General features: G+C 37.2%; 1 protein-coding gene across 6 annotated transcripts in view; it reads right to left on the reverse strand.

Annotated features, from left to right (window-relative positions):
* AHI1 (Abelson helper integration site 1) overlaps positions 1-18,110 on the reverse strand; it is a 223,063-nt gene that overhangs the window by 160,648 nt on the left and 44,305 nt on the right. For all 6 annotated transcript variants that reach the window (XM_069599286.1, XM_069599285.1, XM_069599289.1 and 3 more), the window contains 6 exons: positions 13,382-13,595; positions 11,934-12,126; positions 10,419-10,514; positions 6,222-6,407; positions 4,462-4,614; positions 1,498-1,630 (listed from right to left, as the gene is read on the reverse strand). In XM_069599286.1, coding sequence (XP_069455387.1) covers positions 1,498-1,630; positions 4,462-4,614; positions 6,222-6,407; positions 10,419-10,514; positions 11,934-12,126; positions 13,382-13,595 — 975 coding nt within the window. The remainder of the gene's footprint in view (positions 1-1,497; positions 1,631-4,461; positions 4,615-6,221; positions 6,408-10,418; positions 10,515-11,933; positions 12,127-13,381; positions 13,596-18,110) is intronic.

An 18,110-nucleotide genomic window follows, 5' to 3' on the forward strand; every position in this document is an offset into this window, starting at 1 on the left:
CAATTAATAGATAGAGGTTATAAAAAAAAAAGACAAAGTAGAAATTCTAGAGTTGAAAAGTACAATAACTGAAATAAACAACTCACTAGAGGGGCTCAACAGCAGATATGAACTGTCAGAATAACCACTAAACATGAAGACAGTTCAATTAAGATTACGTAGTCGGAGGGGCAGAAAGTAAAAAATGAAGGAAAATGAATAAAGGTGCAGAAACCTGTTGCATACCATCAAGTGCACCAACACAGAAATGATGGGAGTCTCAGAAGAAGAGAAGAAACAGAAGGGAGCAGAAAGAACATCTGAAGAAATAAAGATGAAAAACTTCCAAAGTTTGTGAAAAACATTAATCTGTACATCCTATGAGCTGAATGAATTCCAAGCAGATACATCATAATCAAAAATCAAAGACAAAGATTCTTCTTTTTTAAAAAATTTTTTCAGATTCAAGCAGTAGTAGGTATATCTAAACTTAAGTTTTTCTTAAAGTATGAAGTAACACATATTTATCCTGGAAATGTTAAAAACATACACATCAGAATGAAAATAATTCTTTCACTGCCCAGTGCATAGTGAAAAAAAAATCACTATTAATACTCTGGGTGTATGTTTTCTTAAGAATCTTTTTTTACCCCAATGCATAGCTTTTAGTGAATGTTAACAATAGCAGAATAGCATAGTCATAATCAAACTACATGATAACTTTGTACATCTAAAGTGAACATTATTTCATGACGAGGAATATTTACTTAATAGCTGATAATCAAGCCAATTATGAGTCCTTGCTGAAAAAAAGAGCCAATCAGCCCCAGAATAATAAACTGTGACGTTCTCAAAGTCAGTGCTCGGGGGAGACGCCTGTGAAGAGCTGGCTACTTCCTGCTGAGGTGAGCTGGTTTTCACCATTAAACAAGAAGGGAAAGTATTTCATGCCTCTATGACTAGAAGAGCATGAATACCCACTGAAAAAAACATCTCTAATGTTACAGAAATAACTTGTCAACGTGGTTTCTCCATTTTTTAAAGGTACTTTAAGAGTAGGTCTTTGGACTCTCTGCTGAGTTACTGTAATTAAAATTCTTCATTGGTATTCCTAAGCCAATTTTTACTGTCTTAGCACATAACAAATCTGAGGGCTTTCATAACCAAATTCTCACTATTATCAAAGGACTAAAATTGGACTAAAATTCCTCAAGAGATTTATTAATCCTACATGCTACAAAATTTCTATACTTAAAATAGAAAATACACAAAGAGTACCTCTTGAATATTTTTTAAAATTTATTATCCTTCATTTAATCATTCTCATTTTTATTCCTGGACATATACTATATAGTGTAAATTATTAAAAAAGAATTGTGACTTTACTTGAGGAAATCTATTTTAATTCAGTAGTATGAGTGGATGACAAATTAAGATTTCAATGAATTTTAAAAAACAAACAAAAAAAAATCCTCTTATAGTCTAATATTAGGATAAACAGATAGGATCATTACTCACAAATAATTGGATATCCATCCCGGCTAGCACAGGCTGCTGCTAATATTCTTCCATTGTGGGAGAAAGCAAGACAAAAGCATCCTCGCTCTCCTGCATTTAGTGAGAAGAGGTGCTTGTTTGGGATACGGCAGGCCTGTAAAACATACATTTTACGAATACAGATGAAGAAACATCAAATATGAAAGCTAGTTGTTAATTTCAATTATTGTAGCTGGTGCCGTTTCTGGTTTTTTAAAAGGTCCCTTTATCGTGAGGCAGAGGAGGAAGAAAGCAAGTAAGCAGAATGATGGAAAACCATAGTAAATTACTTCACTTTCAAAGCAGACAATTAGTTTTAATTCTCTATAAAATTGAGTGAATTTATACCCCATGCCTAACTAGCACTATTCACCTAGAAGATGAACACAAACTTTCAAGATCTGATACTCTAAAGCTGTCACTACCAGATTATTTTCACATAGCCACAAAAGGGAATGTGTGTCATACCCTTCTTTCATGACAGCAACTAATAAGTGATTTTTGTGGAACCATAAACTTGTCCTGAGTCTACAGATGACATACAGACCAAGCTGAAGTCCAGGATGTATAAATATTCATTTTTTCCTTTTTTCTCTTCAATAACCATCATTTGTAAAGCCTTCCAAAATGCATTTTATGTTATGTATACAGTCAAACCTAACAACACAAGTCTCTACTTCCACCTAGTGGTAAAACCAACTGCTGTGATATAGCAAAATAAAGACCAAAATAAATCAATCACTTCCTATTGACTTCTCATTCACAACTTTCATTAAAATTCCTTCATCATTTTTATGTTTTCATGCCTTATTACCAGATGAAACCAAAACTTTTTGTGTATTAACATCTATTGTAGAAAATACTACTTGCTTTTATTTGTCCTAATTCTACCTCTTTCAAACTTTGGTGAGCCTTAGTTCCTGTTTTTCTTTCTTATTATTCAAAATGTATATTTGGCCCTTATGACATGCCATGAATGTGGTACTTTTATTACAAATATCTTTTTATATATTCATCATGAGCTTCCCAGGTGGTTCAGTGATAAAGAATCTGCCTACTACTGCAGGAGATACAGGACACGTGGATTCAATCCCTGGGTTGGGAAGATGGCCTGGAGTTAGGAAATAGCTTCCCACTCCAGTATTCTTGCTTGGAAAACCCCATGGACAGAGAAATGTGGTGGGCTACAGTCCATGGGATGGCAAAGAGTCAAAAGCTACTGAGTGACTGTCCTCTTCACTCACTCCTAACTTGACCACTCTTTCAAGTTTGTCACAGGCTCCCCCAACCTGTTGAATGAACCCTTCTTCCATCACTCCAGATCACCATTTACATATCAGAAATCCTCAAACTGCTGTCATTTCAGGGTGCTTTACAGTCTTAAAAATTTTTTGAGGATCCCCAACTGTGGCTATATCTACAGATATTTATATTAGAAATTAAAACTGAGAAATTAAAAAGCCATTTGTTAATCATTTAAAAAATAACAGAGCAAGTCCATTAAATGTTAACATAATTTCTTTTCATGAAAGATTTCATAAAATGGAACTGTTCTATTATTTTTGTTAATCTTTTCAATATCTGGCTTAATACATGGTAGTTGGATTTGCTTAATAAAAGCAAAACTGCTTCTGCATTCACCCTCTTGTGATATCAGATATCATTTAGCCTCTGGAAAACTCCAGTGTGAGAGAATGAAAGTCTTGTGAGAGAATGAAAGTCAAAAAGACAGATTAAATTGTTACAGAATCATTAGAATTATTCTAATCTTATTCTGAAAATAGACTAACTTCAACAGACCCCTTGAAAGGGTCTGAGGACTCCCAGCAGTCCCTGAATCAAACTGTTGAGAACTGCTCATCTAAACAATTATTTTTATATCTATATTTTCTGAAGAGTTCTTTGCAGCATACCTGATAGTGAACAGCACAGTAACTCCCATGTTCCCAACTGATGTGAAAGGTCCCCAAGGGCACAGTCTAAGTATTATTCTCTCCATATTATTATGTGTAAAGTGTTTAAAAGTGACTTTAAGATGTATCTGTAAAATTGGCCTCGAAATGAAAATTAAATATGATGCAAACAGAACGTGAAAAAGTCTAGGAAAATAGTCACTCTTATGTATATACTGAGTCTATAAAATGAAGCACTCCACTCTTTATGGAAACAAATAAGACTGGCAAAACCTTACCAGTAATGCTTCTTGCTACAGCAAAATATGATAGCCAAGTACAAAAAAATTTTAGTGAAAACTTAAATACTGCTCAACTTCTGTTAGAAGGATATAGATATACATGTCTCTATCAAAATATGATTCAGGAAGAAGCCAGGGACTGAGAATTTCATGAATCCAAAAACTGTCGATCTATGGCCTGAACTGTATCCCCCCACATTCCTATACTGAAGCCCTAAGCCCAGTACCTCAGAATGTAACAGTATTTGGATACAAGGTCTTTACACAGCAGATTAAGCTAAAATGAGGTTGCTAGGGTGAGCCATAGTCTAATAAGAAGAAGATGAGACACCAGGGATGTACACGTTCAGAGAAAAGACCACGAAGAAGCAGTAAGATGGCAGCCATCTGCCAGCCAAGGAGAAGGGCCTCAGCATGAACCAGCCTGCCAACCCTTCATCTGGGACTTCCAGCCTCCAGAATTAACAGAAAATAAACTTCTATTGATTAAGCCAACCTGTCTGTGATCTTTCTTATGGCAGCTCTGGCAAACTAATAAAACTCTCCATATCCCCAAAGAACTTAAGATAATATCTGTATGTACCCACTAGGCACTCTATTATTATTTACCAAATGAATTAATAGGCAGACAAGATCATGGCTAAAAACAAGGATAACCTGAAAGCTTTAAGTAGCAAGCTATTTACCCTAGGAGCTGATGGCGCATTTTAAAATAAGTATCTAAATGAATCCAGTGTCAGTGAACACTTCACCTGCCCAGGCAACCGTTTCCACTTCACCACTTCCTTTGAATCCTCTAATCCAGGGTCTATGTCCACTGAACTTGGCTCATGGTGTCGCTCACAGTGCACTGGTTTACCCTTTTCTTCCTGAAGAGCCATCATAGAACGGTAAGATGGCTTTACCTAGGTATGTACAGAAAATGAGAAAATATATGTATCATGTTAATCTTTTTCTCTTTTCTAGCATATATGGCTTTTAAAATATTGAAACAAACAGTATAATATGAAAATGTTTCAAAATGTAATCCAGAAAAAATTCTACTTTTATTTATACACTATTTAAATAAAATAAAATGAATGGGCTCAGTTGGTAAAGAATCTGCCTGCAATGCAGAAGACTCCGGTTTGATTCTTGGGTTGGGAAGATCTGCTGGAGAAGGGATAGGCTACCCACTCCACTATTCTTGGGCTTCCCTTGTGGCTCAGCTGGTAAAGAATCCGCCTGCAATGTGGGAGACCTGGGTTTGATCCCTGGGTTGGGAAGATCCCCTGGAGAAGGGAAAGGCTATCCACTTCAGTATTCTAGCTTGGAGAATTCCATGGGCTGTATAGTCCATGGATTCACAAAGAGTTGGAGATGACTGAACAACTTTCAGTATCACTTTAAATAAAATGAAAGTTGCTTGAAATTACAGTCCTAAACCCAAAAGCCTTAAAAGAGGGAAAGGCTAAAACGGAACTCCAACGAAATAGTTTAAGTCACTCTGTCCCTTTGTTTCTACCTCTTCACCAGTACCTACCAGATGTTATATTATGGCTCTGGCATTGCACTACGGCATCTCTGGCTTTAAGATCATAACATAAAGACCTAATGTTTTTAAATCCTCTATTCCTTAAAATAGATTTAATTCCACTCAAACCAATGAAAACCAAAACTGTGGTCTCAGTTTATATCAATACAGAATATGCAGAATGGCCTGAAATGTTTTGTATCAATGAGACAAAAGCAAAAGTTTCACTTCATTTTAGGACAAATGTTTGCTAAGATAGTCATAATTTTAATCTATATACAACAGAAGTAGAAATATTACTTGTTGATTATTTGAATAATAGTGTAAAAAATCTGCAAGCTATGATCTAAATGTAGCCCAATGACATTTTGCAAATAAAGTTTTATTCAAACACACCCAAAACCATCTGTTTAGTTATCATCTACATATGTGTATGTAGCTACTTTCACTTTAGGTTGAGTAGCTGCGACAGAGACTGCAGAGCCTGCAAAGCCTAAATTATTTACTGTCTGGTCCTATTTGTCACTTTCCACATTAAGTCATCTGCCTGCAATGCAGGAGACCCAGGTTTGATTTCTGGGTCGGGAAGATCCCCTGGAGAAGGAAATGGCAACCCACTCCAGCATTCTTTCCTGGAGAACGCCATGGAGAGAGGTGCCTGGTGGGCTACAGTCCATGGGGTCACAAGAGTCAGACACGACTTAGTGACTAAGCCACCACCACACATTAAGTCATTCTTTTATCTTTAATATTTAAAGATTAGTATGATTTTTTAAAAAATCTTAAAATTGAAATCTATATTTAGGACTTAAAATTCATTAAAATGTCTTTTAAGTATCAGCTATTACAGGCTTAATATTAATCTCTGATGTTTCCTTTCTACTTCAGATATCTATTAAAATAATTCTAAAGTTTTTATCTGTATAGAAATAGAAACCATCACCCACCCTTTAATCTCAACAACAGAAGATATATTTTTTGCATGTGCTATTAACTTACACATTCTGGAACTTTCAATCCTCTTACAGTTACATACAACGTTGATGGATAATGATTTCTTGGACATTTTGACCACCACTCAAAAACCTCAACAACGTTTGACTGGGATCGAGGCTTAGTAGGTGGGTAATACAGTTGCAAGCGAAGTTTTGAATTGATGTTTACATTTCCATTGGCTCCTAGAAGCTTAAAATGAGAATTCAAATGAAACATTACTCTCATTGAAAAGATGCCCAATAAACCAACAGTAGACAGTCAAAAATTCATTTTAAAAAGATTAATATGGCATGCAGAAGTTCCTCAGATTTGCAAAGCAAAGAACACTGACACAGTTGGTTAAGCAGTTTCAGATTATTTTGACAAGGTAACCCAAATGACATCCTAAGAGCTGTCTTTTCCCCTATACAACTTCAGACCATTAGTAAAGCATTAACATTACTGTGGCAGGTGTTACTTTGTACAAATAAGGTGATCAACATACATCTGTTTGTAACAATACTGATAAAGATCAAAATGCATATTATTTAAACACAGAAACAAATTTCCCATTTGTTCAACATCAGTATTTTTACTGGTAAAATTTCGTGGTTAAACTTTCAAAAAGTCAAAAGTATTCTAAAAGCGAGCTCCATATTATGTTTTTAAAATGTTTTGGTCCATCTTCTTAAAAAGGTCTATTCAATTAAAAAACTATTAAACAAGGCAACATACGTTTAAACTAAATAAGTGGACATTCTTAGGAGAAAAATTCTCTCACCAACTCAAAATTAGGTTCTCTTTCACTAGACTGTGACCGTTAAGCAGAAAATACCTCTGTTAACCTTTGTGTCCTTTACAAATTAGTAGAGACAGTTGAGAGCTTCTACAGCAGTTCAGGCAGAACATGGAGGTGACAAACTGGAAGAGTAGGAAGGGACAGAGTACAGGGAACATTTAATAACTGTTACTGATCATGCAACTTGGAAAGTAAACAGGGAGGAGCCAAGAAAGATGCTTCATATAGTGCTGTCCAACAGGACTTTCTGTGATGACAGGCATGCTCTCAACTTGTGCCATGCAAGACAGTGTCCACTAGCCACTTAAGGCTGTCGAGCACTTGAAGTGGGGCTAGTGCAACTGTGGAAATCAAATTTTAATTATATTTAATTTTAGCTCATTAATTTGAATTCAAACAGCCACATATGACTTGTACCTACCAAAACAGATAGGGCAGCTATAAGGCGGCAAGCCTGGGAGACTGGGCAGATGGCGGTGCTACCAAATGAGGCAGCAGGTAGGGAAGATGCCAAGAGATTTACGGAGGATGTTCAGTTTGGGGGAGTCAGATAGCTATGGGTCGCCCAAGCTGAAATGTCTGAATTTTGAAGCATATGCAGGAAAAGCGGGGTCTAAGAAAAGTGGATTAAAGATGAAATCATGAGCAGGATTGATATTAAAGAGATAGGTGGAAGACCAGGAAGGAAACCGAAGGAATGCGATAAGGAAATCAGGAAAAAATGGTGTCAAGAAAAACCAAGGTATCAAGAGCTTCAAAAGCATTGTTTTACACACATAAGTATGACTGCTAAAAGAACTAGAAAATGTTCAATAATTTGGCAAATAGAAGCTTTATTAGCTGAGGCAAAACCCAGATTTGCACTGTGTTCAGAACAAGGTATCAATAAAGAAACAGAAGTTAGCAAAAATACAACTCATCTTTTCCCTACTCCTGTAGGAGAGGATGTAAAGTCAACATAGGTTGTAAGCTGAGGGGTGACATTATGAAATAGAGGGATAAAAAAATAGTTTCAAACTGAGCAATTGAGATGTTTAGTCATTACATATTAAGCACTCATGATTCCTTTCATAAACTGTACTATCTGCCTGAAGCTTATCATAAGGCAATAATATCATTTTTAGAAGGTTATTTATTCCCCCGATTCTAAATCATACTTTCCATAAGTTGTTTTAATATTCACTAACCAATTTAGTTTATACAAGTATTCTGCTTAGTATGAGTAAACAACTAAAATTCAGCCAAATCCTGCCATTTACAAAACATATAATGTGAAGCATGAACATATAAGGTTTTATTATTTTGTAGTTTAACAGATTAGTCATATACATGTGCTTAAAGAATCAAAAGTGCCTCTACCTGAGAATTAGGATAAAGTCTCATTTATATCTGGACAAAGTTCTTTCGGGTTCATTTGGACCACTATGATAACTTCACAATTACCTAGGACATTCCTAGAACCAATGGTACAGGTATTAAAACATGTGCACTATAATCTGATTCATGTTATTTTCTCGAAGATGAGGCTTTTTTAGTCAGTTTCCATATATTTATTAATTCCCTCAGTAGGTACTCATGGAGCACTTTCTGTGTGCTATTCATATGCAGGGAATGATATCATAGAGAATTTCAAGAGTAATATATTAAATGCAAAGAGACTTGGTAAAATACAGACTAAAATATGTTCAACAAATTGGCCAAAAAGAACTGCCAGTGACTTGAAAATTTACAATCTAATGAAAGATAACATGTTTACAACAGAGGACGCACATACAATAAGGTACCCTTTACTTCTGATTGCATGAATAAATAAATAAACATTTTTATAACACTTAAAAGATAAAAATGTTGTGAAATACATTGTTTCCCAAGTGCAACTGACAGTAAATACAGCAGTTCTGCAGACTGTAGCATGAAAGTAATGAAAGCAGTTTCTAATAAGACCACAAGGTGGCAATGTTCATTCACTCTGTGAATGCGACCCTTTCTGGTCTTTTGTTTTTATTTACTTATTTGATTCAGTATGAGATGGGGTCTAGAAAAAGGTATAAGAGGTTATAGAAGGGAGATTTTAGAAGGTACAACGGACCGAGGGATTCTAAAACTACTCTAGAATTAATGACTTCCTCACCACAGTCAATCTGCTGCCATTCAGCAAGCAGACGGTACCTCTTCTAAAGCCTCTAAACTTCAGCATGGATTAAGTGTCTCATCTGGGTTTTCACAGCATCTGCTCCATAGCACACAATCATACGGGCAGTTCAGTTTACAGAGAAACTGAACTGGAGGGCCAGGACAATGTCTAATTTATCTACAAATCGACACTTAGTAAATACTTGTTGAATGAATGGATGCACAAATGGAAAAATTTTGTAAGATAATACACAACAGGTTAATTACTCAAGACTTCTTAGAACTCAAATTTATGTTCGAAGTCAGAAATTAAAAAATGATGAAATGAAAATTTACCCTTTTTAAACATCAATCTATCCACATGTTTCGTCTCTGTTGAAACATCCTAGTCAAAGATACCATCATTTTATACCTAGACTACAGCAAGAATTTCCTACTTTGATTTCCAGTATCTACATTTCTGACCTCTCTAATTCATTCTCTACCCAGCAAAGTAAGCTTTATAAAAAATAAATCAGATTATTTCACCCTTTTGTTTAAAATCATTAAAAGGCTTCCCATTACTCTTTAAAGTCTATAATGGTGGCTAGTTGCTATAATGGCTTGGGCTCGAAGACCTTGTGTAATCAAGGCCCTGTCTACCTCGGCAAGCTCTTCAGGCACCATTTTCTCCCTCAGTCTCTGTCCTCCATTCTCAGTGGCCTTCTTTCAGTTATCTTGGTATTCCTTGCTCCTTCCAACATCAGGGTCTTTGCATACTCTGCACCCAACTGAGAACTCTCTCTTTCTCATTCCTGCCATCCAGCTCATGATCAGGTTCAATGTCCTTTCTGTAGGAGACCTTTACCTGATACCACAGATGCTTTCATCATCTTGATAGTATTCATAACAATTATAATAAATGCTAAGCTCTATGATCAACTGTTTTATGCCTGTTTTTCTTGCTAGAATATGAAGGCCATGAGGTCAAGGAGTTTATCTTCTTTGTTCACTGAACAGAACAGTGGCTGGCACATAGAAAGGGTTCAGTAAATAATTTGCTGAGTTGAATAAATGTGGGCAGGGCTGTGTGTGTCTTTTTCAATGCTGGGTCCACAGAGCATAAAGGGTATCTGGCACACATCTAAGCACTGAACAAATATCTAAGAATCTGAATGAGCATCATTTGAGTTTGAATTAATACCTCTTCACCACGGCAATCTTACCTCCTTATCCTAACTCCTTATATGACACCAAACTGAGTTGAAAAAAAAAATAACCCATAACATTTGAAGATTTGAAAACCATACCTTGAGAAATGCCCAAGCAATCTTCCGGAAGCCACATTCTTGATTTCGAATTTCAGAGTTATTCTTAATTTCTTCCATGCTTAAGAAATCAAGAATCTGTAAGTAAGCATAAAAAATTATTTCACAGTATACTAGGTTATCTAAAATTTAGTATTTTCTAAATATTACTAAAACTTTTAAAACCCTCACTTAGAAGAAAAACATTTTTACCTCATCTCGCTCACTTTTAATTCATCCAGTTAGTAAGGTCTGTTTCTGATCACTTTATCTTTTATCAATCAATCTTTTAAGATTTATTTAAAACTCAAGACAAAGCATTATCTCAAATATAGTCCTGGCAAAAGTATACCAGGCATAGAATTCTTAGGATTTGCTCATTTTTGCATGTATGAGCACAGACTTCAAAGACTTGTTTGTTTAATAAACTCATGGCCTTATCTGCAGGTTCTTCCTTGGATCAACTTCCTAAGTTGGGTATTTTCTCTTTAGATATATGTTTTCATTAGGCATCTCAAAAGATTTTATTTTATATCTCCATCTTGTCTGGATATTAAACTTCACGGATTCCAACCAACCAGCCAGCCATAGAGATTACATGTATTCTAGGTACTTGTCAGAGACTACCACTTTGAACCTACTAGTGCTTATCAAAAGGTCTGCTGAGGTAACAAATCTATAGAAGATTGCTTAAAAAATAATACATACTCCAATTTATTCCTGTTTTTTATATACTTAAACTTGTCTTCAATGTAATACATTCCCAATGAAAAAAGCACTGACAGTATAAGAAAAATATATACCCAAGTAAAAACAACTTGTAGCCTAGACTCATAGCTGACAAACATTAACATCAAGTTTATAGGTATTTAAATCTTGTTCTATGTATTCCAACACTATTTTGCAAACTATTATCATATAATATGTAGTGGACAGCTCAAGTCAATATATAAATATGCATATCATCATGTATATATCACAAATTTAATAAAAATCATAATTTATTTAAGCAAACCTCTTGCTAATTGAAGAGATCTATTTCCTTAAAATTTCTATTATAAACAGTGGTTAAATAAATATCCTTATATACACATCTTTGAGTACTTGCCACTTATCCTTTAGAAGAAATACCAAAAGTTGGAATAACGGCTTTAAGGACTTCTGATGGATATGATCAAGTTATCCTCAAATTCTCAACCACTTTTTTGTATTACTAACCTACTAAAATAATAGATCGTGTGCTAAGTTTCTCACCTATGTCTGACTCTTTGTGACCCTATGGACTGTAGCCTGCCAGGCTCCTCTGTCCATGGGATTCTCTAAGCAAGAATACTGGAGTGAGTTGCCATGTTCTGCTTCAGGGGATGTTCCTGACCCAGGGATCAAACTCTGATCTCTTAAGTCTCCTGCGCTGGCAGGCAGGTTCATTACCACTAGCGCCTGGGAAGCCCGAAAATAAAAACTTATATTTGTGCTATTAAAATATTAATTATAACTTATGCTCTATTCAATTCATACCTCAAAGAACAGGATGACTTTAGGGCTCTCACCAAAATCTCGAAGCAAATAGGGAAAGTTTTCATTAAATATAATTTGTTCTTCCCACTCTGGAAGTCTTGATTTTAACTGTTTAAAATCATACGGTTGGGTCATAATAGGAAGAATATAATCCACATTCTCTTTTTCATAGTAAGATGAAACAGGCCGTTCACTGTTCAAAAAAGATACTGCCATTAACACAGTTCTTTGTAATTTTGAGAAGGCGAGAAAAAAATAAAACTAGAGTGTTCAAGGTGAGGTGATCAGAAACAATAAATAGCCATGATACATAGGAAAAACTATGTTATGTATCTAGAAAGCTACAAATTTTATGAGGCTGAAAAGCAGCAGTATCTCAGTTCATTTTTCATTTACATACTCTCAGTTTCAAAGAATTATTTTATTATTTAAATATAAAGTGAGAGGTATGATTTGTCCTTCCACACATAAAGCTAGAATAAAGGAACATCTTCAGAATATTATATGAGTTTGTGATAAGTTAGTACATTAGATTTAATTAACAAAATTTGAGCACAACAGGATTATATGTACTTCAAGGTTTGTTATGTTTTCTTTCTATGCTCCAAGATAAATGAAGAAGTGAATAACCTTTTTGATAATTTTCTCGCTTCCAATTTCTGCCATTTTTCCAGGCAAATAATTTTTTTTTGAATTCTAGTACAGTCATTTATTATACTTTGTATTTGGGCCTTAAGCATGTATTAGCTACAAAATTAATACTAGGAAAAATTAAATTCAAGACATCTGCCTCACCTGAGGGATAGATAATACATTACATTCAAAAGAAAATATATATGAAAATATGAGGTTAGACAACTAAAGGATTTACAGTGTAACATGAGACAACTTACAATGTAACCTAAATATCATAAATTAGTCATTAAGCTTCAGAGAAACTCTCTCAACTCCCCTCCACTTAAAATTAATTACTCAATTAGCACAGTCACTTCATTTCTTCTATAAAACATATTGATCAGTATCAGTAGTTGAAGAACACCTCCAATTAGTATGAAAATTGAAAGTGACAGTCACTCAGTCAGTCGGTTCTGACTCTTTGCAACCCCATGGACTACACATACAGTCCACGGAATTCTCCAGGCCAGAATACCGGAGTGGATAGTCTTTCCCTTCTCCAGGGGAATCTTCCCAATCCCGGGATGGAACCCAGGTCTCCCGCATTGCAGGCAGATTCTTTACCATCTGAGCCACAAGGGAAGTCCAAAAATACTGGTGTGGATAGTCTTTCCCTTCTCCAGTGGATCTTCCCAGCCCAGGAATTGAACCTGGGTCTCCTGCATTGTAGGATTCCTTACCAACTGAGCTATCAGGAAATGACCATCAGTGGCAGAAAAAGGACTTCTACTGTAGACAGTTTCAAGAATTGGCTGTACAATTTAAAAAATTACCTATCATCTTTCTTGACATATTGACCAGTATTCTCATCAACCACATGAATTTTGACCATTGGGTGAGAAATCATAAAATCTGACTTAAGTCGATCAGTTCGGTGAATGTAAACTCCCAGGACAAGGTCATCATCAAGCAAACATTTGGGATAAACTGGTCTATCACGGCTTGTTATTTCATGAACACCATCACCATCAGTATCTTCGTTATCACCTGAAACCACATGTATGGAAGAAAATCAATGTTATCAATGTGATAATTAATTGTTCCCATAACAATATACTCAACAACAAACACTGAATTTACAGACAATCTAATGCTCATGATCCATGCTTATTTATCTCTGTTCACAAAGACACTTCAAGGAAAAACAAAGAAAAAGCCAAACAATAGCAGACTATGCTCTGAGAGTAAATGCTTTATTTACTACTGCATTAAAATAGGGTGAGGTATATTTCTTTGTTTTCCCTAACAAGGACCAACAACACAGAAAGAAAAAAATGAGAGCCAAAGACAAAAAAGTAATTTTATCTAGGTATTTTCTAAGTGGAACATGTATCACTCAAATTGTTTATAACTACAATTTCTGTTTCTGGGTAGAATGCAGCAGGAATGTTGCAGGTCAATGTTTCTGGTAAAAAAAACAACTTGAAAAAGCCAAATAAATTGCAAAACCTTATTTTTAAAGGCATCAGAAAAGTACAAAAATAATGGACAGTAGATGGACTAAAAGTCCAGAGAGGGAGAATCAATCTGGGGTAAGCTGATAGACTGGCAGCTGTTTCAGTGTCTGGGGACACTTTCTGATCAGGATATGAGAAGAGGACAAAGGCAGAAGTTCACCACTGGGAGAAAGAGTCACCGGAAAAATTTTCAGTCGTTGTACAGGGGTTAAGTGATAAACGTGGCCTCAAACACATGGCCAGTGGGAGAGGCTAAAGAGGAGTGAAAGCTCCCAGTCTTGTTTCAGCGAACAAGGACTCACCAGAGGGAAGGGCCTGAAAAAAACCAGGCAAGGAGGAAGCCCTGGAGGGCATGGTGATTTTATGCCTACAGCCACTTTTCACCTGTGGTCACTCACCAATTCTGGGCATATCTAGCGGTTGAGAATCCAGGCATGGCCCCTGGCGGAAGGCCCCTACTGGGGGACAGAGAAGCCAGCGGAGATTCTGGTGTTCACATGGAGCTGGAGTGGCAAAACCAGGAGACGTGAGAGGCCTCAACCACATGGCCAGGCTCTCCCTCACGACATTTGGCAGAAGGCTAAAGGACTAAGCTGAAAACCTCTGACAGGCAAAGCTGACTCTCCCTAAGTTCTCAAGGGCTAACAAGGCAAATATCCGCCAGGCTCTCAATTTGAAACACCTGGAAGGCCACATTCTAGGAACTCGGCAAATATGAGATAGGGTCTTACCAAAACTACAACACAGATCTGACTTAGCTTGCTGCTGCTGCTGCTAAGTCGCCCCAGTTGTGTCCGACTCTGTGCAACCCCAGAGATGGCAGTCCACCGGGCTCCCCCATCCCTGGGATTCTCTAGGCAAGAATACTGGAGTGGGTTGCCATTTCCTTCTCCCTGACTTAGCTTAGATTAGTTGAAATTAGTTGTCCACTCTGACAGAGCGTGGTCCACTGGAGAACGGAATGGCAAGCCACTTCAGTATTCTTGTCTTGAGAACCCCATGAACAGTATGAAAAGGCAAAATGATAGGATACCAAAAGAGGAACTCCCCAGGTCATTAGGTGCCCAATACGCTACTGGAGATCAGTGGAGAAATAACTCCAGAAAGAATGAAGGGATGGAGCCAAAGCAAAAACAATACCCAGTTGTGTATGTGACTGGTGATAGAAGCAAGGTCCAATGCTGTAAAGAGCAATATTGCATACGAACCTGGAATGTCAGGTCCATGAATCAAGGCAAATTGGAAGTGGTCAAACAAGAGATGGCAAGGGTGAATGTCGACATTCTAGGAATCAGCGAACTAAAATGGACTGGAATGGGTGAATTTAACTCAGATGACCATTATATCTACTACTGTGGTCAGGAATCCCTCAGAAGAAATGGAGTAGCCATCATGGTCAACAAAAGAGTCCGAAATGCAGTACTTGGATGCAATCTCAAAAATGACAGAATGATCTCCCTTCATCTCCAAGGCAAACCATTCAATATCACAGTTATCCAAGTCTATGCCCCAAACAGTAACGCTGAAGAAGTTGAAGTCGAACGGTTTTATGAAGATCTACAAGACCTTTTAGAACTAACACCCAAAAAAGATGTCGTTTTCATTATAGGGGACTGGAATGCAAAAGTAGGAAGTCAAGAAACACCTGGACTAACAGGCAAATTTCACCTTGGAATGTGGAATGAAGCAGGGCAAAGACTAATAGAGTTTTGCCAAGAAAACGCACTGGTCATAGCAAACACCCTCTTCCAACAACACAAGAGAAGACTCTACACATGGACATCACCAGATGGTTAACACCGAAATCAGATTGATTATATTCTTTGCAGCCAAAGATGGAGAAGCTCTATACAGTCAGCAAAAACAAGACCAGGAGCTGACTGTGGCTCAGATCATGAACTCCTTATTACCAAATTCAGACTCAAATTGAAGAAAGTAGGGAAAACTGCTAGACCATTCAGGTATGACCTAAATGAAATCCCTTATGATTATACAGTGGAAGTGAGAAATAGATTTAAGGGACTAGATCTGATAGATAGAGTGCCTGATGAACTATGGAATGAGGTTCGTGACATTGTACAGGAGACAGGAATCAAGACCATCCCCATGGAAAAGAAATGAAAAAAAGCAAAATGGCTTTCGAGGGAGGCCTTACAAATAGCTGTGAAAAGAAGAGAGGCAAAAAGCAAAGGAGAAAAGGAAAGATATAAGCATCTGAATGCAGAGTTCCAAAGAATAGCAAGAAGAGATAAGAAAGCCTTCTTCAGCAATCAATGCAAAGAAATAGAGGAAAACAACAGAATGGGAAAGACTAGAGATCTCTTCAAGAAAATTAGAGATACCAAGGGAACATCTCATGCAAAGATGGGCTCGATAAAGAACAGAAATGGTATGGACCTAACAGAAGCAGACGATATTAAGAAGAGGTGGCAAGAATACATGGAAGAACTGTACAAAAGAGATCTTCACGACCCAGATAATCATGATGATGTGATTACTAATCTAGAGCCAGACATCGTGGAAACTGAAGTCAAGTGGGCCTTAGAAAGCATCACTACGAACAAAGCTAGTGGAGTGGTGGAATTCCAGTTGAGTTATTTCAAATCCTGAAAGATGATGCTGTGAAAGTGCTGTACTCAATATGCCAACAAATTTGGAAAACTCAGCAGTGGCCACAGGACTGGAAAAGGTCAGTTTTCATTCCAATTCCAAAGAAAGGCAATGCAAAAGAATGCTCAAACTATCACACAATTGCACTCATCTCACATGCTAGTAAAGTAATGCTCAAAATTCTCCAAGCCAGGCTTCAGCAATACGTGAACCATGAACTCCCTGATGTTCAAGCTGGTTTTAGAAAAGGCAGAGGAACCAGAAATCAAATTGCCAATATCTGCTGGATCATGGAAAAAGCAAGACAGTTCCAGAAAAACATCTATTTCTGCTTTATTGACTATGCCAAAGCCTTTGACTATGCAGATCACAATAAACTGTGGAAAATTCTGAAAGAGATGGGAATACCAGACCACCTGACCTGCCTCTTGAGAAATCTGTATGCAGGTCAAGAAGCAACAGTTAGAACTGGACATGGAACAACAGACTGGTTCCAAATAGGAAAAGGAGTATGTCAAGGCTGTGTATTGTCACCCTTATTGTCACCCTTATATATTTAACTTATATAGAGTACAGCATGAGAAACGCTAGACTGGAAGAAACACAAGCTGGAATCAAGATTGCTGGGAGAAATATTAATAACCTCAGATATGCAGATGACACCACCCTTATGGCAGAAAGTGAAGAGGAACTAAAAAGCCTCTTGATGAAAGTGAAAGAAGAGAGTGAAAAAGCTGGCTTAAAGCTCAACATTCAGAAAACGAAGATCATGGTATCTGGTCCCATCATTTCATGGGAAATAGATGGGGAAACAGCAGAAACAGTGTCAGACTTTATTTTTTTCGGCTCCAAAATCACTGCAGATGGTGCCTGCAGCCATGAAATTAAAAGACGCTTACTCCTTGGAAGAAAAGTTATGACCAACCTAGATAGTATATTCAAAAGCAGAGACATTACTTTGCCGACTAAGGTCCATCTAGTGGAGGCTATGGTTTTTCCAGTGGTCATGTACGGATGTGAGAGTTGGACTGAAGAAGGCTGAGCGCCGAAGAATTGATGCTTTTGAACTGTGGTGTTGGAGAAGACTCTTGAGAGTCCCTTGAACTGCAAGGAGATCCAACCAATCCATTCTGAAGGAGATCAGTCCTGGGATTTCGTTGGAAGGAATGATGCTAAAGCTGAAACTCCAGTACTTTGGCCACCTCATGAGAAGAGTTGACTCATTGGAAAAAGACTCTGATGCTGGGAGGGATTGGGGGCAGGAGGAGAAGGGGACGACAGAGGATGACACGGCTGGATGGCATCACTGACTCGATGGATGTGAGTCTGAGTGAACTCTGGGAGGTGGTGATGAACAGGGAGGCCTGGCATGCTGCGATTCATGGGGTCGCAAAGAGTTGGACACGGCTGAGCGACTGAACTGAACTGAACTGAA

The sequence above is a fragment of the Ovis canadensis genome, chromosome 8, assembly GCF_042477335.2.
Source record: "Ovis canadensis isolate MfBH-ARS-UI-01 breed Bighorn chromosome 8, ARS-UI_OviCan_v2, whole genome shotgun sequence".
Lineage (NCBI taxonomy): Eukaryota > Metazoa > Chordata > Mammalia > Artiodactyla > Bovidae > Ovis > Ovis canadensis.